We start from the raw sequence: 23,662 nt of genomic DNA, 5'->3' as shown, positions 1-23,662 counted from the left end.
AACATTTTTTTTAATTTGTTTTGGGGGTCCCAGGAACAGCATATATTAATTCTGCCTTATTGCACAATTTTGCAGATGACAAAATACTGGTCTATTATTTTTCCTATTTTTTTTCCTGTTCTTCCATTAGTCAGTTAGCCATCCTTTTAAAGAAAGCCCAGTGACCATGGCGTTCCCAAATCCCTTTGAAACTGACCAGAGACGCTCGCTGTCAGTCCTGCCCCTCAGCCCTGACGCCCTCGAAGAAATTGCAGCCGGAACTAAAAGTATTTCTCTGGTTGCGGTGAAAAGACGATCAAAAGTTGCCAGCACCGAGTCTTCATTCATCCTAAAGAAAGAGAACGGCCGCCCCTCGCTGAATGTGCTTCAGACCCCAAGGATTGTGCTTCGCCCACCGGTCAGGAAGGCTGCGAGCACCGAGAGCCTAGATGAGGACTCCAAGCTTCTCTCATTAACCAGCCCCAAGAGACTCCATATCAAAAAAAGGTTTTGGGGAAAAAGGTCACGTTCCTTGGAAGCTGCCTCTTCACAGGTAAGTACACTAAAGTGTACAGCAACTGTGAGCTTAAAGGGGTTGTCCAGAAAATTCAGACGACTAGGCCATCAATATCAAATTCCTAGACAACCCCTTTAATAATGGGGTCACCTTGGAAAAAACCTCCTGGTAGCAGTTTAGGAACATTGGAGCCGAAGTGCCCTATTCATTACTTACCCCGCACTAAGAGGTCGCAGATACTGTCAAGGAAACATTAGAAAATGTATTTATTCCTCTTAGATAAGCGGCACCAGCGTGGAGCAAAGGTGTAAAGATCTCCATGTATAAGCGATTTCTCATTGGGATAACAAGCCAAACCAGAAACTCCCATTTTCAAACTCCTGTTTTGGGGCCTATGTCCCTCATCAGTGCAAAGCTGGAGGTCTGAGGCTGGGGGAGAAGCCTGTGACAGAGGATCTAAGGGGTGAAGCTTCTTCTTGTAGAGAGTGCCAAGTCACCAGTTTTCTTCCTCTCTAAAGAGGATATTTGCATATTAAAAATTGCCAGAGCAGGATGCATGGCCTATAAGTCTCTCTACACTGATGTGCACTTTCCACAAGGAGAAAAGTGGCCACAAAGCTTTCCATAAATTATCCATCCATCAGGGAGGAAGGTTCTTCTTTTTATAAGAGTTGTTTTTTTTGTAGGGGATTTTATTATCTGTATTTTTATTGTTCAGTCTTTACTCTCTATGTATCTTGTATCTATCTATCTATCTATCTATCTATCTATTATCTATCTATCTATCTATCTATCTATCTATCTATCTATCTATCTATTATCTATCTATCTATTATCTATTATCTATCTATTATCTATCTATTATCTATTTATTTAGCTATCTATCTATCTATCTATCTATTATCTATATATCTATCTATCTATCTATTATCTATCTATCTATTATCTATCATCTATCTATCTATTATCTATCTATCATCTATCTATTATCTATTTATTTAGCTATCTATCTATCTATCTATCTATCTATCTATCTATCTATCTATCTATTATCTATATATCTATCTATTACCTATCTATCTATTATCTATCTATCTCTCTTTCTATCTATCTATCTATCTATCTATCTATCTATCTATCTATCTATTTGGCTATCTATTATCTATCTATTATCTATCTATCATCTATCTATCTATCTATTATCTATCTATCTATCTATCTATCTATCTATTATCTATGTATCTATCTTTAATCTATCTATTTATTATCTATCTATCTATCTATCTATCTATCTATCTATCTATCTATTATCTATCTATCTATCTATCTATCTATCTATCTATTATCTACATATCTACCTATCTATCTATTACACTGGTCAACAAAATGTTTCTGGCAAAAGGTTTTAAAACATATTTTAAGTCAATTTTGGCTGCTGATTACGAATATGAACTCCGTTTTTGGCTATCACATCAAGATTTTGAGATATTTTCAATTTTTGATGAAAATTACTCCTATCTAATGTTTTATGATAAAAACACATGATTTTCGCTACTACATTTTAGTAGTACATTTTAATCAAGGAATAACAAAGATTACAAAGTCTATGTGCAGCAAATCAAATATAGTTACAGAATTATACTACAAAATATAAAAGCACATATATATGGCACACAGATGAATGACAAATGGCAGATATTTGAACTTTCTTTTCTTGGCTGATCTGTGATGTACAGCTTCTGGGTTGTCTCTCATCAAGCTCCAGCCATAGTCAGCCATCATATGTGAGTCCCACCGGCCTTGATACCGTTCTTCCATTGTTTTAATGTCCGGATGAAAACGCTCCCCTTGTTCCTCGCTCACATCCCCAAGGTTCTCTGGAAAAAAGTCCAAATGGCTCTGTAAGTAGTGAATCTTGATCCTCATTCTACAGCCAAGATTTCGCAGACTCATTAGTAGCTCTTCCACAATCTCTTCATAGTTGTCGGCTTTCTTAAGGCCCCGTCTCACTTAGCGATTTACCAACGATCACGACCAGCGATATGACCTGGCCGTGATCGTTGGTAAGTCGCTGTGTGGTCGCTGGGGAGCTGTCACACAGACCGCTCTCCCCAGCGACCAACGATCAGGGGAACGACTTCGGCATCGTTGAAACTGTCTTCAACGATGCCGAAGTCCCCCTGCAGCACCCGGGTAACCAGGGTAAACATCGGGTTACTAAGCGCAGGGCCGCGCTTAGTAACCCGATGTTTACCCTGGTTACCAAAAAAAACAAACAGTACATACTCGCCTTTCGGTGTCCAGGTCCCTTGCCGTCTGCTTCCTGCTCTGACTGACTGAGCCGCCGTACAGTGAGAGCAGAGCGCAGCGGTGACGTCACTGCTGTGCTCTCACTTCTCACTGTACGGCTGGATCTCAGTCAGAGCAGGAAGCAGACGGCAAGGGACCTGACGGACATCAGAAGGCGAGTATGTATTGTTTGTTTTTTTTTACATTTACGCTGGTAACCAGGGTAAACATCGGGTTACTAAGCGCGGCCCTGCGCTTAGTAACCCGATGTTTACCCTGGTTACCAGTGAAGACATCGCTGGATCGGTGTCACACACACCGATTCAGCAATGTCAGCGGGGCCTCAACGACCAAAAAAAGGTCCAGGCCATTCCGACACGACCAGCGATCTCGCAGCAGGGGCCTGATCGCTGGTACGTGTCACACATAGCGAGATCGCTACTGAGGTCGCTGTTGCGTCACAAAACTTGTGACTCAGCAGCGATCTCGCTAGCGATCTCGCTATGTGAGACGGGGCCTTTATTCCCTAGAAAATTCTGCACCACATTACAAAATGCATTCCAAGCTCTTTCTTCTGTCTCATTCATTGATGTGATAACATTTGGGTCTCTCATAAGTGTTCTTACTTGAGGTCCATCAAATATTCCAGCCTTTTTCTTCTCCTCACTAAGACCAGGAAAAGTTGAACATATATAGTTACAGCATTCTCCACTGTGATTGAGAGCTTTGGCGAACTGCTTCATCAATCCAAGTTTTATGTGTAAGGGAGGAAAGACAATGTCCTTCCTATCCACTAGAGGATCATAGATGACATTCTTATCGCCAGATGCCAAACTCTGTCGCTGAGGCCATTCAGTTTTCACCCAATGCTCTGCTGTAGCTCTACTGTCCCAGTAGCACAGAAAACAAGGGTGTTATCATAACAAATGTGAATTATGCATGTTCAAAGATATTCTCACATTTATTGGGAGACTAAATGAAAACTAAATTTACCTTACTGAACCGTATAAACCGGCACTTTTCATACACTACTTATATTTATCATGGAATTCTTGAAAATGGGCTACATACCTGTAGCGCAAAAACGTGATGTGATAGAGAAATTATAAGATCAGATTTGAATTCAGCACCCTCAAATTAGTCTAAAACTGTTCTTAAAGTCCATGCCAGAAATTTTTTTTTTTGTAGACCAGTGTTATCTAAGATCTATCTAGTATCTATATATTTATCTATTATCTATTATTTATCTATCTAAGATCTATCTATCTACCTATTAATCTATCATCTATCTATTATCTATCATCTATCTATTATCTATCATCTATCTATTATCTATCTATTAATCTATCTATCTATCTATCTATCTATCTATCTATCTATCTATCTATCTTCTACCGTATATACTTGAACAGGACTTTGTGCTGTTGATCTTACAGGTTTCAGAGGTGGGCTTTTCCCTAAGAACTTTCTAGAGATGACCCATATATAATGCCTGATGGCTTCTCGTCACCACCTCTCTGTGGGTTTTGATCTTGCAGAATACATAGTTCTGAAACTTTCTTTCAGATGACGCACGTACAGCCGCACAGTATACGCAGAGTACACCCTGATAGAAGTCACTGGACATCGCCTTCCTCTGGTTTTCCAACCAAACCAACAAGGACTACCTCTAAAGACAAGGCCGTGCTAAATACTAAGACCTATGTGAGGCCCAAGGTGAAGAAGAGTGTTCCAGACATGGTGCCACCAGCTACCCGGATGCAGGAGAACAGAGATCATCAGTCCGGTCTGTAATCAGGCACATGATAGACTGTATATGAAGAGCGTAGCTATAGGGGGGCTGTGTGAGCCAGGGGTCTTTACTTCATCCTGCGATGCCTTTGTTACATAGACCTGGCCATACATAGTGTGGTGCGGCGAATGGTATAGGATATAGGTCCGGGCCCCACAGCAGAATGTGGAATAGGGCCCCAATGTATCACCGCATTAGAGACACCTCTATTGCTTTCGGTGCTTGGCTGCTACTTAAGTGCATCCTACTACTACCTCTAAATCAGCTCTACGGACCTTTTTATTTTTATCCCCAGATACTTGCATTTAAGTAAAAAAAAATCTACATATGTGTCATTCCCCACCTTTCCTCTCAGCTCCTCATATCCCGAGATGATCAGCTTTAAAAAAAATAAATAAAATAAATAACAAAAATACATAATTTTGCAGTAGCTGTTGGGAGATGTTTGTGCTATATGTGTCTATCTGTGGCCACCCAGTGTTCATGGTGTGAATTGCAGCCTGTCGAGGGTTTTTCTAGCACGTCGCGATAATGTATGGTTTGGATGAGCCACTAGCTCCTAGAAATGCCGTGGATGTAATTTCATCAGATTTCTACAAGAAACTGTGAACAAATACATAAATATATAATTTATTTATCTTCTCAGAGGAAGGCCCTATTCAAGTTCTTCAGGTCAGCCGGACACCTCCCAGTATGATCCAGCAGATCAATGCCGGACCAGAGAAAGGGCAAGTGCTACACAAGAGAGTGAAAGGTCAGAGAGCCGTTATCCTTCACTACATGTTCTGATTGACCATATTTGCTTCTATTAAATTAGCTCATTTGGTCGGCAGCTATCTTTACCAAACCATACAAACACATGGACGCTCAGATTGCCCGAGCATGCAGGTGATCTGAAGACATAAGAAAAACAAAAATCACCTGTTATATAATTTGTAGATCTTCTTATTGTAAAAAGGACCCATCACTAGCATTTTTTTCTCATTTAAACTGGGTACCACTGATTTCTTTTTTTTTCTATGCCCCTCCGTTCCAAAGTTATGCCATCTGGTAATAAGAAAAAGTAACCATAAATCCACTATGCGTATACCAGAGGAACTCCTCTATGACGCTGGCCAATTAAAACACAGCCTCATCATAGAGGGGAAAAAGTAAACGCCTATGGAGAAAGCCGCAGCCATGTTTAGCATGTGTGCCCATGATGAAAAATCTGTAGTTGCCGCGTCCCATCCTGCTACTGGAGTGCTGGAGCACAGGAAAGCAGCAGCAGTTGAAAGCCGGAACGCAGGAGAGTAACAGCATTGGAGAGCTGGAGCACAGGAGAGGAGCAGTACTGAAGAGCCGGAGCATAGGAGAGCAATAGCGCTGGAGAGTCTGAACAAGGGAGGGGAGCAGTGCTAGAGAGCCAGAGCAAAGGAGAGAAGTAGTGGTGGAGAGCCGGTGCACAGGCGAGGAGCAGTGCAGGAGATCCAGAGTACAGAAGAGGAGTAGTGCTGGAGAGCTATAGAGCACAGGAGAGCAGCAGCGCTGCCGAGTCTGAGGACAGGAGAGTAACAGTGCACAGAAAAGCAGAAACGCTGGAGTGCCAGAGTAATGAGAACAGCAGTGCTGGTAAGACAATGCACAGGAGAGGAGCAGCACTGGAGACGCTGAGCACAAGAAATCAACAGCGCTGAAGAGTCTGAGCACAGGGGAGAGACAAAGCACAGGAGAGCAGCAGCGCTGGAGACACTGAGCAAAGGAGAGCAGCAGCGCTGGAGAGACAAAGCATAGGAGAGCAGCAGCGCTGGAGACACTGAGCACAGGAGAGCAGCAGCACTGGAGAGACAAAGTACAAGAGAGCAGCAGCGCTGGAGAGACAAAGCTGAGGAGAGCAGCAGTGCCGGAGAGACAAAGTACAAGAGAGTAGCAGCGCAGGAGAGACAAAGCTGAGGAGAGCAGCAGCGCTGGAGAGACAAAGTACAAGAGAGCAGCAGCGCTGGAGAGACAAAGCTGAGGAGAGTAGCAGCGCTGGAGAGACAAAGCTGAGGAGAGCAGCAGCTTAGTTTACAGTAATGTGCAGAAAAACACACATCCTGTACAAAAGACATTGTGCAACATTTTTTGGGAAACCCAATATCAAAATTGACTTTTGGCTTCAAATACGTGCTGTGGGGACACGGGGGGGGGGGGGGGGGGGGGCTTGGTGGTGTCGGCGGGTGCCCAAGTCCGCTAGCCAGAACCGCATCGACCAGGGATCATCCTGCCTAACTCCCGCTCTCCCGCTAACGTGGTTATAACGCTACTCAGACAACGCAGGGTGAGGGTAAAACTGTGGCAATGCTTTATTGAAGAACAAAACAGGCAGATAATACATACAACAATCCCAGCAAAATACCCCAAAGATGGTGCACATTACAGAGCCTCACCCTTCCGTTGATCCTCCGGGATAATGGCAGATGTTACATCAGAGCTCCCATGGGTCGGTTACCTCACCTGTGGTACGCACACAGAGAGGAGGTAATGACAAGCATAGGAAGATGACAGTCCACAGAGTCCATACAAGGGCCAAAGCCAGTTGACACGAGAGTCACCACCTGGCTTATCTGAACATCTCCATGGAGCCAGGCAACCAGCAGGTCCCAATCCTGGCTTTCTCCAAATGTATCCATGGTTCAGCGATGGTCAATGGAGCAGATCTGTGTCCTTCCAACTGGAACCGAAAACCCCTAGGTTGTTTCCTATAGAAGGATAGATCCGTCTCCCTCATGATGGTGTCATGATGGATTGGCTGCAGTCCTGTCTCTCGTCCGTTGGGTGTTTTGCAGAATGTCCGGCTGTGTTGCTCTCTCTTAGTCTCTCTGTCTCTGAGTCTCTTTATACAGAGGCATGTCACCTGTCTCTAGATTTACCCAGAGTCCGTCAGTCCACACCACAGACAAGGGGAAGAATGGTGATGACCAAGTTGCCTTGTTTGACTATGTACTCTATTTGCACAGATCTTCCTCCTTCATCCCAACAATAAACAACTATCTGGGTTAGACAACTGTAGTGCTGCGGTAGCACCGTATGCAGTGAAGAGGCAGTGACCCACAAAGTTCCAATACAAAGTCTCTTTAATCTGTTTCCTCACAGTATTAAAATCCAATTCACAGAACTACTTAGTGCACGGCTTCAAATCACAGTCACTAAACTGGCCAGACTTCCCTTTGTCCAGTTTCCCTGGGCGACCGCATACCGTGACCAAGTCTCTTACACACAGCTTTACATGTTGCAGACAGTACACACGCCAATCCTCCCCTGACTAGGTCCCGTGGATGTCCTGCACCTCTGTATCACAGCCTCTTTACTCACACCCCTACACAGTCCAGGATATCCTATGGATTGCAGCCGGGCACCATATTCACCTGGATTGCAGTCGTTACACACGCCAGTCCTACTTCGGCACAGGACATCCACCTCCGGGCACAGGACAGCCACCTCCGGTTCACTTCCGTGCACAGGACATCCACCTCCGCGACCAGTTACCATGGACGACTGGCATTGCTGTGTACGCTGCGGGTGCCAGTCCTGTTGGCTCCTCTCGCAGGCCGTGCTCCGCAACACCAACTGCTCTGCACAGTAACAAGCACCAACTCACTCTGGCCCTGACACATACAAACCCTCTACTGCAGGGCTTTTAACAAACAAACCTGTGGCTTCCTGCCACATGGAAAACCCAGACTAGACATGAAACGAACTACACCACTAACATACTGCAGTCTGTTTCAAAATACAAAAGCCAGAGCCGGTTTTCCCTACATCTGTCTTGAACAATAGCATGTCCAAGACTACATTAATTTCTATTATTTCTTGTCTGCATTGCAGTCACCGCTACGCCCGTGACTGCCATACACACCTATGGACTTCATACGCCTCCATGCACATCCTGGGGAGAACACACAGCGACCCCTACCTGTGACATTGGTCACTGCTTCATTATTACAATCATAGCTACGTCTGTGACTGCAATACCCCCTCATGGCCTCACTACTCCTCCGTGCGCATCCTGGGGAGAACAAACAGCGACCCCTACCTATGACAGGGGTCACTGCTTCACACAATGCTTAATTAGCGTATCAGTGACCTCACTATTCTTCAAGGATAAGAGCACAGTATGTTATATCAAATATCAGCTTTCAAGTCAATATTCCAGGCTTACACAAACAATGGTCTGTTTTTTTGACCAACCAGAAAAGTACAGTTAAATCCAAAAGCCAACATACAGATAAAAAGTTAATTCTTCTTCGTTTGCTAAACATAGTCGTCTGGGTAATTAAGATATAATCTGGTATCTTCACGCGTCCATTTCAGTAAGAAAAAAAAATGATTGGAAGATTATCCCTAAAGCTGGACAACTCATTTAAAGTGTGACTAGTTTTAAGAAAACTTGCAGAAGAATGTCTGTGTTCCTCTAGCTCCTCCGTTCTTCATAAAATCTTATAATCAACTGTCATCTCCTATCTCAATAATGGGAAAATCTAGTTTCACTGAATACACGTTACCCATGAATTGAGAATGGATGATCAGTCCAGCAGGAGAAAGAAGTGGATTTCTCTGATAAGTTATATTATATAATTTATATTCTTAATTTGTGTTTAAAAATATAAAACGACGGATACTCTTTAAATATTGATTAGGATCATGGCACAATGGGTACCGGACGTGTAAATCCGCCTCGGCACAGAACACATAAGCTTTCTCTTTACTGTTAATCTCCTAATAGATCTGTGACGTCAATCAATATAAAAACCCCAGAAAAGAACAACTGGGGCTGTGAATATTTTATAACACAGGTAGAGCCGTCCCCGGAGTTATTATGAAGCTCGCAGATGTTTCCAGCGTTAAGCGGCTTAAAAGTCTTTCTCATGACTATTATCATTATGCAATGCATACAGTAAACTGACATGGGCAAAAAGTCCTAGGAAACCATCAAGAAACCATTCATTTTTATTCCACCATATAAACTGTATACGTTATAACCCTTTAACGACAAGACGTCCTCCCTCCCCCACCTTCAATCTTTAGTTTTTTCCTTCCCATAAACATATGCGGACCTGTGTTTTGAAGATTTTAATGACTCCGTACCATACAATTTACTGAAAAATTGGGAAAAAAATCCAAATGGGTTGAAAAAATATATATATATATATAAAAAGATTTTTTTACGATAAACATTTTTTTTTTACGCTAAACTATTTTAATGTTCATGGATCAGTAAAGCCGAGTATGCTTAATTTTTTTTTCCATTATTATTATCATTTTTAACTGGGGAAAAAAGGCGAATGATTACGATTTTTTATCAAATCTTTTTTTTTTTTTACTTTTTTTTATATTTTTAGTCCTCACAGGCGGCTTGAACTTGCAATTGTTTGACCACTTGGCTTAAATACTACAACTTTAGTATTGTATTAATATAGTCCTAATCACAGGAGAACCAAGATGGTGTCCATGGGGGGTCTTTCATCTGCCACCATGGCAGGAAGGTGATGAGTGCCCGGATCTCTGGGTTAGAATCGCATTGCTTAAATGCTGCTGTCAGTGATTGATCGCGCGGCTTAAATGCTGCTGTCAGTGATTGACAGCTCCACTCTAAGGGGTTAACGGCAGAAATCAGATGCGAGTCTGATCGCTGCTGTTGTTGACTGTATATCACAACCACTATCACCTCCTGAGACCGCGCTGTACCCCCCGAACTATTCTATAAAGGATATCCGTCATGGAGCTAAAGGTGTTAAATTGATCTCTTAGTCCTCATGAGGCCGGTGTACTTACTTCCTCATGTGAACCAGCCCTGGTGGACCGATCCTCTGCATTATTCCACATCTAGCGCTGCCTTTATTTAGTGCTGCACTAATATATCAGTGCTGAACATTATATACGGGGGTCTCTCGCATTCATCAGACATTTATACCATGAGGCGGGAATAAGCCTGTAATGAACACAAGACCCTCGGACCTAAGGGTTCTGATTGTCAGATAACCCCCCCTTGCCTGTAATATTTCTTGCATTATACTTATATAGTCTTTTTTCGTCATTTCGTAGGTCCAGGAGAAATCACACCTGGCAAAACTAGAACAGCATTTCCTGGAAATCGCCAGCACTTAAGCACCGCCGGTAAAAACCCATCAAGACCCGAGAAATGGAGAAAATGACCGGACTGTAACAAAACCGCCAAGAATCTGTGAACGATGTAAAACTGAAATGTCTTATAAAATAAAACCTAAAAACATGAGATGTACGGAGTCTATTTTACCATTCGATATGATGTGGGAAATTTCCTAAACACTGTGCTCCAATTTTTTGTCAACATTTTCAAGCTCTCCGCTCGCTGTCAATGAAGAGAAACATTCTGGTTTGTGCTTTCCCTTAACTTTTCCCAGGAGTCATAATTTTATTATTATTATTATTATTATTATTATTATTATTTTCCATTGATATTGTTGTATGACATTTTTTTTTTTTTTTATTATTATTATTTATGAGGCCATTTTTTTTTTGCAGGACAAGCTGCAGTTTTAGGTGACTCCATTCATTTTATCATATAATGTACTGAAAAACGGGAAAATAAAAACCCAAGTCAGATTAAAAAGTAAAAAAAAAAAACTCCACAATTCTGCAATTATTTTTATGGGTTTTTGTTTTTGACATTCATTGTCCAGTGAAAATGACCTACCAATATGACTTTGCAGGTCAGTATGATTGATTAAATAAGGCTTTTTTTTAGTGTCTACATTTTTTTTTTTACTTTTTAAAACCAAAAATAAATGATTAGTGTTGCCATTTTCACAGACTTGTGACTTTTTTTTAATTTTTCTATGAGTGGAGTTGTGTGACGACTTGCTTTTCTTGTGTTGTGAGCTGTGGTTTTTATTGATACCACTTTGGGGTAGATAAGATGTTTTGAACCTGTATCTTGGGAGTAGTCCCGGAGTGACGTTCCCCGGAGTGACGATCCCCTGAGTGATGTTCCCCAGAGTAAATATAGGAAAACTGACTGAACAGCAATCTAGTCTGAACTGGTGCATAACCAAAAAAGACTTACATAGCAAATAGATCAATGGCTGCACTCAACTGTACTAAAGCAAGGAAATGTGCGATACATGAAATGTGAATAGCTTAGGCTTGTGAAATCTATGAAAAAACACATGAGATGCTTAGCACAAGATTTGGCCAAAAATTGTGAGCCCATCCACCAAGGTCAGGTACCCATCCGATCTGAGATTACCTTGACGTTTGGTGGATGGGCTCACAATTTTTGGCCAAATCTTGTGCTAAGCATCTCATGTGTTTTTTCATAGATTTCACAAGCCATTATGCTATTCACATTTCATGTATCGCACATTTCCTTGCTTTAATACAGTAAAATTGAGTGCAGCCATTGATCTATTTGGTATGCGTTCCCCGGAGTGACGATCCCCGATGTGACGTTCCCCGGTGTGACATTCCCCTGAGTTACGTTCCCCGATGTGGCGTTCCCCTGGGTGACGATTCCAGTTGTGACGTTCCCCGGAGTGACGTTCCCCAGAGTGACGTTCCCCTGAGTGACGTTCCCCAATGTGGCGTTCCCCTGAGTGACGTTCCCCAATGTGGCGTTCCCCTGAGTGACGTTCCCCAATGTGGCGTTCCCCTGAGCGACATTCCCCGGAGTGACGATCCCCGGAGTGACATTCCCCAGAGTGACGTTCCCCTGAGTGACGTTCCCCAATGTGGCGTTCCCCTGAGTGACGTTCCCCAATGTGGCGTTCCCCTGAGTGACGTTCCCCAATGTGGCGTTCCCCTGAGTGACGTTCCCCTGAGTGACGTTCCCCGGAGTGACGATCCCCGGTGTGACTTTCCCCGTTGTGACGATTGACGTTCCCCGGAGTGACGTTCCCCAATGTGGCGTTCCCCTGAGTGACGATCCCCGGTGTGGCTTTCCCCTAAGTGACTTTCCCCAGAGTGGTGATCCCCTGAATGACGTTTCCCGGAGTGACGTTCCCCAGAGTGACATTCCCTGAGTGACATTCCCCGGAGTGACGATCACTGGTGTGACGTTCCCTGGAGTGACGTTCCCCAGTAAAGGCCCCTTCATTGACCTCACGCTATCACTCTCAAAAGCGATCATGGTGCAGAGGAAGGCTGCAATGGAGGTCTGTCCTCTTCAGCGATGAGTCCGACTTTTGTCTCGGACTCAATGGTAGCCAGAGATAGGTCTGGAGACCACGTGGGGAACACCATTAATAAGGGAACGTCACACCAGTCCCATTCCCAGGATTATGGTGGGGGTGTTACAATGTACGGTGAACAGACCCCTCTAGCCTTCTCACCAGTTACACTGGCAGATCGGCTTGTTGTTGATTTGGTGGTGGGACCAGTGGTATGGCTATTTCTCCAAAGTCTCCCTGTAGCCTTTTTTTAACATACCCTCAGGGCAGGCCGTGTATTGCTCGTACTACTGTGAGCCGCCTGCATGACCTATGCGTGCTCCCATGGCTCTGTGTCTCCAGACTTGTCTCCCATTTAGCACAGCTGTGACGTCACAGGTCAGCAATTACAAAGCAGCTGCCAGCAGTGGATCTTGATGATTTTATAAAATGCGTTCAGCGCCATGGAACAGTCCTCAGATAACCATAAAAGACCCCATTGATAGTCGCCAAGGCTGTAAATAACGGGATTTCTGCATGTTGCGCTCATACTCCATACTAAATAAACTGAGATGTTTTGAACCTGTTGCTTCCATTTGTTCATCATTCATATATCAGTACACGCTGTAACGCGGCTTTTCCATCTTGGTGCCGTCTTTTCACTGTTGAGCAGTGTGAGATTTGCCCTCAGTGACCACAAGAATCATGGCGGCCCCTGTCGCGTCACGTGAGCCCTCTTCTCCTGCTCTGGGCGGGGCCTCCTCAGCAGATGGGAGGCTGTGAGCAGAGGGCCGGGACTCCGGGCTGAGCTGGCCGTCCAGCTGGATGTGTCCTTTTGTGGCCTCCTGTCGGCAGTGAAGTGTGGCAGGAAGATAACATGGAGCGTGTGTCGCGACAGAAGGACATCCTACTGGGCGCTTAGGTGCGGTATAACGGGACTGATGCCGGCTGTTATATCAATCTTATTCCAGGGGCCTGGGCACGGGGAGGCTGGCTCATTGCTAGCGGTACCGTGCACACAGCCGCCGCTGCAGAAGGGAGGTGGAAAGAGAGAATCCGGCTCTATCCAGCGCTGAAGGCGTTAATGTGACTGTGTGGTGGGCACTGTGTATACTAGCGTGTGACTGTATGGGGGGCACTGTGTATACTAGTGTGTGACTGTATGGGGGGCACTGTGTATACTAGTGTGTGACTGTATGGGGGGCACTGTATACTAGCGTGTGACTATGGGGGGCACTGTGTGTACTAGTGTGTGACTGTATGGGGGGCACTGTGTATACTAGTGTGTGACTGTATGGGGGGCACTGTGTATACTAGTGTGTGACTGTATGGGGGGCACTGTGTACTAGTGTGTGACTGGGGGGCACTGTGTATTCTAGTGTGTGACTGTATGGGGGGCACTGTGTATACTAGTGTGTGACTGTATGGGGGGCACTGTGTATACTAGCGTGTGACTGGGGGGCACTGTGTATACTAGTGTGTGACGGTATGGGGGGCACTGTGTATACTAGTGTGTGACTGTATGGGGGGCACTGTGTATACTAGTGTGTGACTGTATGGGGGCACTGTGTATACTAGTGTGTGACTGTATGGGGGGCACTGTGTATACTAGCGTGTGACTGGGGGGCACTGTGTATACTAGTGTGTGACGGTATGGGGGGCACTGTGTATACTAGCGTGTGACTGTATGGGGGGCACTGTGTATACTAGTGTGTGACTGGGGGGCACTGTGTATACTAGTGTGTGACGGTATGGGGGGCACTGTGTGTACTAGTGTGTGACTGTATGGGGGGCACTGTGTATACTAGTGTGTGACTGTATGGGGGGCAGTGTGTATACTAGCGTGTGACTGTATGGGGGGCACTGTGTGTACTAGTGTGTGACTGTATGGGGGGCACTGTGTGTACTAGTGTGTGACTGTATGGGGGGCACTGTGTATACTAGTGTGTGACTGTATGGGGGGCACTGTGTATACTAGTGTGTGACTGTATGGGGGGCACTGTGTATACTAGCGTGTGACTGTATGGGGGGCACTGTGTGTACTAGTGTGTGACTGTATGGGGGGCACTGTGTATACTAGTGTGTGACTGTATGGGGGGCACTGTGTATACTAGTGTGTGACTGTATGGGGGGCACTGTGTACTAGCGTGTGACTGTGGGGGGCAGTGTGTGTACTAGTGTGTGACTGTATGGGGGGCACTGTGTATACTAGCGTGTGACTGTATGGGGGGCACTGTGTGTACTAGTGTGTGACTGTATGGGGGGCACTGTGTGTACTAGTGTGTGACTGTATGGGGGGCACTGTGTATACTAGTGTGTGACTGTATGGGGGGCACTGTGTATACTAGTGTGTGACTGGGGGGCACTGTGTATACTAGTGTGTGACTGTATGGGGGGCACTGTGTATACTAGCGTGTGACTGTATGGGGGGCACTGTGTGTACTAGTGTGTGACTGTATGGGGGGCACTGTGTATACTAGTGTGTGACTGTATGGGGGCACTGTGTATACTAGTGTGTGACTGTATGGGGGGCACTGTGTACTAGCGTGTGACTGTGGGGGGCAGTGTGTGTACTAGTGTGTGACTGTATGGGGGGCACTGTGTATACTAGCGTGTGACTGTATGGGGGGCACTGTGTGTACTAGTGTGTGACTGTATGGGGGGCACTGTGTATACTAGTGTGTGACTGTATGGGGGGCACTGTGTATACTAGTGTGTGACTGTATGGGGGGCACTGTGTATACTAGTGTGTGACTGTATGGGGGGCACTGTGTATACTAGCGTGTGACTATGGGGGGCACTGTGTATACTAGTGTGTGACGGTATGGGGGGCACTGTGTGTACTAGCGTGTGACTGTGGGGGGCAGTGTGTTTACTGGCGTGTGACTATGGGGGGCACTGTGTTTACTGGCGTGTGACTGTGGGGGGCACTGTATACTAGTGTGTGACTGTATGGGGGGCACTGTGTATACTAGTGTGTGACTGTATGGGGGGCACTGTGTATACTAGTGTGTGACTGTATGGGGGGCACTGTGTATACTAGTGTGACACTGTATGGGGGGCACTGTGCCAGTATACACAGTGCCCCCCATACAGTCACACACTAGGATACACAGTGCCCCCCATACAGTCACACACTAGGATACACAGTGCCCCCCATACAGTCACACACTAGGATACACAGTGCCCCCCATACAGTCACACACTAGGATACACAGTGCCCCCCATACAGTCACACACTAGGATACACAGTGTCGCCCATACAGTCACACACCAGTATACATAGTGCCCCCAATACAGACACACCAGTATACACAGTGCCCCCCATACAGTCACACACCAGTATACACAGTGCCCCCCATACAGTCACACACTAGTATACACAGTGCCCTCCATACAGTCACACGCTAGTATACACAGTGCCCCCCATACAGTCACACGCTAGTATACAGTGCCCCCCATACAGTCACACGCTAGTATACAGTGCCCCCCATACAGTCACACGCTAGTATACACACTGCCCCCATACAGTCACACACTAGTATACACAGTGCCCCCATACAGTGTGTATAGTAGCGTGTGACTGTATGGGGGGCACTATGTATACAAGCGTGTGACTGTATGGGGGGGCACTGTGTATACTAGCGTGTGACTGTATGGGGGCCACTGTGTATACTAGTTTGTGACTATGGGGGACACTGTGTATACTAGCGTGTGACTGTATGGGGGCCACTGTGTATACTAGTGTGTGACTATGGGGGGCACTGTGAATACTGGCGTGTGACTGTATGGGGGGCACTGTGTATGCTGGTGTGTGACTGTATGGGGGCAGTGTGTATACTAGTGTGTGACTGTATGGGGGCAGTGTGTATACTAGCGTGTGACTGTATGGAGGGCACTGTGAATACTGGCGTGTGACTGTATGGGGGGCACTGTGTATACTGGCGTGTGACTAATGGGGGGTGCAATGCGTATCCTAGGGACTGTATATGGGGGCACTATAGAGAGATAGTGTTGAATCATGTCTGTGACCTCTTGAATTCCTCATTGTCACCAGTGGCTGATGAGATTACTGGTTGTAAAGGCTTTATCTTGTTGTACACACAGGATATATATATATAGTGTATGGAATGTCTGTTGATCATTAACCCTCTGTTTGTTGGCCTATCTGTGAGTGTATGTATGAAGCTGTGATTGGCAGAGATAAGGCCTTGTAGTTGGTGGATAAGTGACTGAGTGAAGGACATGGTCTTAGTGTTATCTGCAGCGGCTGCTCGTCTGTCTGAGGTAGATCAGTGTCTGCCACAAATCTGATAGCGGTTATCTCTAGCGCTCTAAACATCCCCCCATAATGGGAGTCTAGAGTAGGGATGACCCCGCACCACTGTGACATGTTCTCGTGGCACGCTGAGAGTTAAGCCCCCCTACATATTAGACTAATGTCAGCACTTATCCACAGGTTTGGCCAACACGTGGGGAAGAGGCTTGGACCACAGGTTTGGCCTACATGTGGGGAAGAGGCCTGGGCCACGGTGCGACTCCTCGGGGGATGGACATGGTGGTAGTTTCTGGTGTGAAGGTGGTGCTGTGACTACTGGGGGTGTAGGAGTTGGGAGTTGCTGTTTCTGCTAGAAAATTAGAGGTCTGCGACGCGCTGGGGCTGCGTTCTTCTGACGGGGGAATTGGCAGGAGGGCGCAGGACACAGGTTTTGCTACTTTGGATGAAAAGGGGGAGTCATTGCGTCATTTATTAAGGAGAGATCTGTTTTGACTAATGGGGAGACTGACCTCCAGTTCCGTGGTCCTGGGCCTTGTTGCTGGCTAGGAATATGGTCGGGTGGCTCACAGATCTTTGGAGGTCCCCGACTTCTCCTGTACCTGTGAAATGCTGTCGCTCTATAACATGTGGCTCCCGTTTATCTGTGAACCTACTAATAACTGCAGAAGCCACAAGCCGTGGACATGTGTTTCTGTTTTAAGTCCGAGCCCCCGGCCTCTCGGCGTTCTCCTTCCCTGTTCCTCTGACGTCAGTCTTCCTTATTTCAGATGTTAAGTGGAAACACGAGCAGATCACAGCGTCTGTATCTTCTTGTTCTGGGGGGCCTTTTTTTAGGGAGGGATCTGCTATTGTTGTCACCCTTCTATACCCAACTCAAAAATACCCAAGTACATAATGGGGGATTAGCTTTGGCGCTCTGGGTGCCCGAGGGCTCTATTCTGAAAGTTTCACAAGTTTGGCACCAGTTGCAAACTCTTAGAAGTGGTGATTTGGCCATCAGCCTTTCCTCCCGCGAACTACCCCTCTACATGGGGAGAAGGGAGTGGGGCGCAGCCAAGCGCCTCTGGCAGCGCCTAATCGTGGAACCAAAAGTTTGGCCATTGTACGTCTTTCCATCCCGCCTCCACGGACATGATTGCTCTCCCTGGTTCAGATCCGCACGAGACCCCCAGAAATATAATGCAATTTCCCTTTCACCGGATAGAGACCCCTCTACTTCATGGGGGTCTTTATCTGGAAAGTTTACTTGAGAATTTTAATTTCTTTTCCCTCTTCTCAAACCGTTTAATTATCCAAGGAATCTTACAAGACGCTTCACTAGAATTGTCACTTGGGAAAGCTTCACAGGGGTTATAGGAAATAAGAAACGGGTGGCTGCTTTCTCCCAGAAATGGCGCCACTCTCATCCTTGGACGGTGCCTGGTATTGTAGCTAGGACCAATTTTACATGAATGAGTGTGGATACCCGGGGGTGCACATGAGGGGCTGTGCTTCTAATTCCTCAACTTCTTGAACACTTTTTTTTTCTTTCTTTTTTTCAAAGGAAAGCTTACAACTTACTTTCTGGAGGTCTTAACATTATATCCTAAGGATATAACCCCTTATGTTGGTGGTTTATCTTAATCTCATGAACACTTTGAAGAATTGTATGATCAGTTTTTAACCTAATCGTTGGTTCCGCTTCACCCTCTCCACAGTTCCTTTTTATTGCTCTGTTTCCGCCTTTTCATGCAGTACATTAAGTAATGTTTTGTATGTGGACGTCTTTCTAGTGAATCCCCATGAAAAAGTATTCGGAAACATTTTATTAGAACTTTGTTTTTTTTCTCCCTTTCTCTGTTGTTCTTCCTGGAAATGTATGTGAGGGGCAGCCCCATTCCCCTTTGTTAATACTGTGCCCCCTTCCTCAGTCCGGCACTGTTTGCACTAATTGAACGTTATCTGTTGCGTTAGAACTCACCTCATTAACAGGCTGATGATTTACTTAAATGTACAGTTTTCTTTCTCCTCCTGTACTGATCCTGCACTTTTAAAATCGTTTGTAAAATTTATCTTGAGCGAATACAGATCTTCCCATTACTGAGATAGGAGATGACTGTTGGTGCGTATAAGATTCTATGGAGAGGGGAGGGACCGGAGGCCGACACAGATCTTCTGCTGCATGTTCCGTTGAATCCACATTTAGTTGTCCATAGAACTTTGTGGTTTTAGGGGATGCCTGTATGCGCCTCGAGCCCCCCCCCCCCCCCTCCATAGACTTTTAAAAGCACCAAGTGATTTATGGGAAAAAAAATAAAGTGATAGTTATTCTTTAAGAACACCTCCTCCCAACCATGGCTTCCTGTTGTAGGAAGTGAGTCTTGTTATTTCACCTCCATTTACAGTATAGAAAACACTTTGATGAAACCCAACCTAAGTTCCTCAATTGTTTTTTTTTTGCTTTGTTTTAGGATTGTCCAAGCTGAGTCAGCATGGCGTTGGGGGAGCCAAAGTATAAGGTGTCTTTGAGAGGCTTTTAGATAATTCGGAGAAGAATGACCAAGTCACGGCTCTTCTGCTTGCTGTTGGTCCTCGGCTCAGCTTTTATGGTCCTTTACATCATCGTTTATTGGGACAATGTTGGTCCAACACATTTTAATCACCACACATCCTTCTCCAAGTCTTCTCCAACTCATCTTTTAGATGCCGAGCGCCCTTCTTCCTTCTCAACTCCAGAAAACGATGATGTTTCAGACGTGGACAGGTTTTTAGATAGTTTTCTTAACGTCGATACCACAAAGAATGAGGTGCCGAGCACAAAGGGGGGAAAACTGGCCCAACGAGGAGGAACTAATAGTTTTGAAGAAAACGTACGAGGCTACGACTGGTCCTCCAGGACCAAATTGGAGGAAGGCCTTTTAGATCAGGAATTAATCCAGGAGGAAAGAAGGTTGAATTTACGTAAATTCTGTGCCAACTCCAGTTTTAATTTTCCCACCAAGGACTTGGATTTCGATGACATTCCAAACAAGGAGCTGGATCATCTCATAGTGGACGACCGGCACGGAATCATTTACTGCTACGTCCCGAAAGTGGCTTGCACCAATTGGAAACGAGTCATGATCGTGTTGAGCGAGAGCCTTTTGGATAAAAAAGGTGTCCCGTATCAGGACCCTCTCGAGATCCCCCGTGAGGACGTCCACAATACGAGCAGTCATCTCACATTTAACAAGTTCTGGAGAAGGTACGGAAAGTTCTCCAGGCACATGATGAAAATTAAGTTAAAAAAGTACACCAAATTCATCTTCGTCCGCGATCCTTTCGTCCGTCTCATCTCTGCCTTCCGGAGTAAGTTTGAGCTGGAAAATGAAGACTTTTATAAGACTTTCGCTATACCCATATTGACCCGTTATTCCAACTGGACAAACGTTCCCCCATCTGCAGGAGAAGCCTTCTCGTCTGGGGCAAAGCCATCATTTTCTCAATTTATACAGTACCTTCTAGATGCCCGGACCGAAGAACAGAAACCTTTCAACGAGCACTGGCGTCAAGTGTATCGTCTCTGCCACCCGTGTCAGATCGATTACGACTTTGTAGGGAAGTTGGAGACCCTGGACGAGGACACCTCTGAGCTTCTAAGACAATTAAATCTAGATTCACTCTTCCAGTTTCCTCCCAGTTACAGGAACAGGACTGCGAGTAGCTGGGAGGAGGACTGGTTTTCCAAGATCCCTCTAGAATGGAGGCAAAAACTCTACAAATTATACGAGCCCGATTTTGTTCTATTTGGGTACCCCAAACCCGAAAACATTCTAAATGTTTGAAAAAAAAACAAAAAAAAAACACTAACTTACAATACCAAAAAATTATCCCTGTTTTGCTGCCTTTCCCGGAATGGTACATATTTTCTACTCCTTTCTGTATTCCATTTCTTGTTGGATGTGTTCTATTGAGAGGGATAATTTTTTTTTTTTTATTCCATTTTTAAAGAGTAAATTAAAAAAAAAAAGAAAAAAGTCTTTCCAATTCTACTTTCTCAGGAGGAGTTCCCAGAAATGCTTTTTACTGTTATTTTATAAGTTAATATATTATTTAAGTATTTAATAAAGTGTCTGAAAACTTGACCTAGTGAAGGCTGGGCTTCGAAAGTGTTCTTGTGTTTTTTAGCTTTTATAATAATATGGCTAGTTTGGGCAATCCCCCGAGTTAATGGGGGTGCCCTTGTTATAAATGAGTCATTGCAGGGTAACCATAAGCTAATTTAACCTTTTTTATACGCCAAAAAATTCAGTGTCTGACGTTTTGATCGAATAGTACCTCCATTTACTAAAATGAAGGTGGTAGACGTTCTGTGAATCTGAACACTACTCCTTCGACTCTGAGAAGAATGGACCTGAAACACTGAATTATTTTTATTCCCTCCTCCTTACCTGTCGATCAACACTTCAGACATATTATCCCATTCAAAAGCTTTTATGTGTGTTTTTAATGAGCCTTTAACTGATAAATTCCTGGAGCTACCACTAGAGGGAGCGTGCTCTGTACTGATTTATTACAGCTTTTAATGTGTAAACCGTATAGTCCCTAGTGGGGACTACCGAAATCTAGGAGTTTAACATTTTAAAGTCACTGTTTTTTTTAATATTTATTTCATGAAAATAAGAAATTTTGTCACCTATATTGGAGGAACTTTCTCCTCCTAGATTAGTCTTTTACTCTCAATTCATGGGTAACATCTGTTCAGTGAAGACAGATCGCTCCCATTGTTGTGATAGGAGATCACAGTTGGTGCTTATAAGGTTCTATGGAGAGAGGAAGAGCTAGAGGCGGACATACGGCTGCAACTTCTCTTTGCACAGTCAAAGTTCTCTAGATGACAGTTGGTGCTTATAAAGTTCGATGGAGAACTGTTACTGCTGTGCAAGGAGACATTTTTGCAGAATCTCTCTGCGTCTAGCACCTCATCTCTCCATTGAATCTTAAAAGCACCAACTGTGTCTCATATATCAGTAATGTAACAATCTACTGATCACAGATTTTTCCCGTAATTTGGGGATTTTATGAGCTAATGATCAGTGCAGCTCACTAATTTTCACATTCACTAATGAGTCATGAAAGCAGCGTAAGGGCTGGTCTGAAAACCAAGTTAATCCTAAATGTCTATTTAATATAGTCAAACAGCTTTTCTAATATAGTTTAATTAAAAATTCACTATCTTCTTACTGGTTTTTTTTTTCTGTTTTGATGATGTTTTGTTTGCAAATTCCCAGTTTAGGGGTACTCAAATGAATGTCATCAGGGGACAGTGGGTGCCATCCCTGTTTCATGGTGATTACATCAGTTGTGGCAAAGCGTCATTAGTGATGTTTGTTTTGTGGTGAGGCTGGTCCCTCCTTTCAATGCACAGTGACAGTGCACTCTCTCATCACTTCTCATTAGAGTCGAAGAGGGAGGGCACTGTCACTGCATTCAAAGGAATTATAGCACTGTAAGCACGTAGCTCATACTGAGCATGTGTCAGAATTGAAAACTGACACATGCTCAGTAGAGCAGGAAGTAAGGGAGCCTTCGAACTGGAGTCACTGATAATGCATCAGCAAGTAATCTCCTATCGGGTGGATAGGGGTTAACCCTTTAAATGCCACAGTATATTCTTGCAATGTTGTGTGTAGATGAAGCTGCGCTGCAGCTCATTGCACTAAGTGTTATCTGATGTTTTCCAGAGAAGATTACCTAAGGAGCGACCACAGAAGCCGTTAAGTTTCAGCATAGCCTCTGTAACATCTGCAGATCTTATGTTTTGTCACAACTGTGTAATTTTTTCTTTAAATGTATCTCCGTTGAAAAACAAGTTATCTTTGCGATGTAGTTTTCAGTATCTGCTGCTTTTAAAGGGCCGTTGTCCAAACCCCAAACTGGCCAAATCCAAGAATCCTCATAACAGATGAACCTCACCCTTTCATTCCCCTGTCGCTCCGAGGACACTGTATCATCACTGTCCACAGGACCCACCTGAAGTCATTGCGTCCTGTTCTTATAGGACCTCTCCCATTTTTGATGGCCATTATTTTTTTTCTTGGTATGTAAGTGCATGCATTTTTTTTGCATAAAAAAAAAAAACATCTTTGCAAGTGGTTTAATTAAACATTTTGCACCTTTTTCTATAGCGTCTGGCTGCAGAATGAGTGAACTGAGAAGCCAATAGTGAGCCCAATATGATAATCCAATGGAAGAGTCTCCTTACTCTTTTATGCCTCCCCCCCCCCCCCCTCTTAAAAACTCCTCTTAGCCAATTTATGACCACAGACCGCATCATATAGTATGAATATTCATCTTTGAAGAGGATGAAATAGGTCTGGTTACCTGATGAAAAGTGGGCAGTTTATGCTTTTCTTTTATTCCCACTGCTTCCCTGAGTAATCTTTCTTTTGAAAATCCGCCATACGATTCCAGAGATATGGCCACTTTTGATTTAATGCTAATTTTAAGTCTTTACAATAGGGTGTGGCTCACAGGATCCTCATGGGCGTGTCTTTAGGCTGCATTGTATTATGCTATAAACCACACCCCATTGGTGAAAACAATAAAAAGGCCCAATAGTCCAGAACTGTATGGCAGATTTAAAAAAAAAAAAAATGGAATACTCGGGGGATCTGCGGGAATAAAATAATCGTGAAAAACGG

General features: G+C 44.5%; 2 protein-coding genes across 5 annotated transcripts in view; both read left to right on the top strand.

Annotated features, from left to right (window-relative positions):
• LOC143785693 (kinesin-like protein KIF19) overlaps window positions 1–10,830 on the top strand; it is a 39,037-nt gene extending 28,207 nt beyond the window's left edge. For all 4 annotated transcript variants that reach the window (XM_077274769.1, XM_077274766.1, XM_077274768.1 and 1 more), the window contains 4 exons: window positions 131–532; window positions 4,352–4,571; window positions 5,224–5,331; window positions 10,641–10,830. In XM_077274769.1, the coding sequence (XP_077130884.1) occupies window positions 131–532; window positions 4,352–4,571; window positions 5,224–5,331; window positions 10,641–10,750 (840 nt within the window). In that variant the 3' untranslated portion in view covers window positions 10,751–10,830. The remainder of the gene's footprint in view (window positions 1–130; window positions 533–4,351; window positions 4,572–5,223; window positions 5,332–10,640) is intronic.
• Window positions 10,831–13,500: 2,670 nt separating this feature from the next.
• CHST12 (carbohydrate sulfotransferase 12) lies at window positions 13,501–21,103 on the top strand. Its single transcript, XM_077274764.1, has 2 exons — window positions 13,501–13,643; window positions 19,451–21,103. Exon 2 carries the CDS (start codon window positions 19,535–19,537, stop codon window positions 20,801–20,803), a length of 1,269 nt encoding a protein of 422 aa, XP_077130879.1. The 5' UTR covers window positions 13,501–13,643; window positions 19,451–19,534; the 3' UTR covers window positions 20,804–21,103.
• Window positions 21,104–23,662: the final 2,559 nt, after the last annotated feature.

Source organism: Ranitomeya variabilis, chromosome 7 (assembly GCF_051348905.1).
Source record: "Ranitomeya variabilis isolate aRanVar5 chromosome 7, aRanVar5.hap1, whole genome shotgun sequence".
NCBI lineage: Eukaryota > Metazoa > Chordata > Amphibia > Anura > Dendrobatidae > Ranitomeya > Ranitomeya variabilis.
Note: the sequence above shows the minus strand (reverse complement) of the source record. Positions and strands in the feature narration are given on the sequence as shown.

Excerpts from the sequence above, each read along its gene's own strand:
- CHST12 (XM_077274764.1), top strand. The coding sequence starts at position 19,535 with ATGACCAAGTCACGGCTCTTCTGCTTGCTGTTGGTCCTCGGCTCAGCT.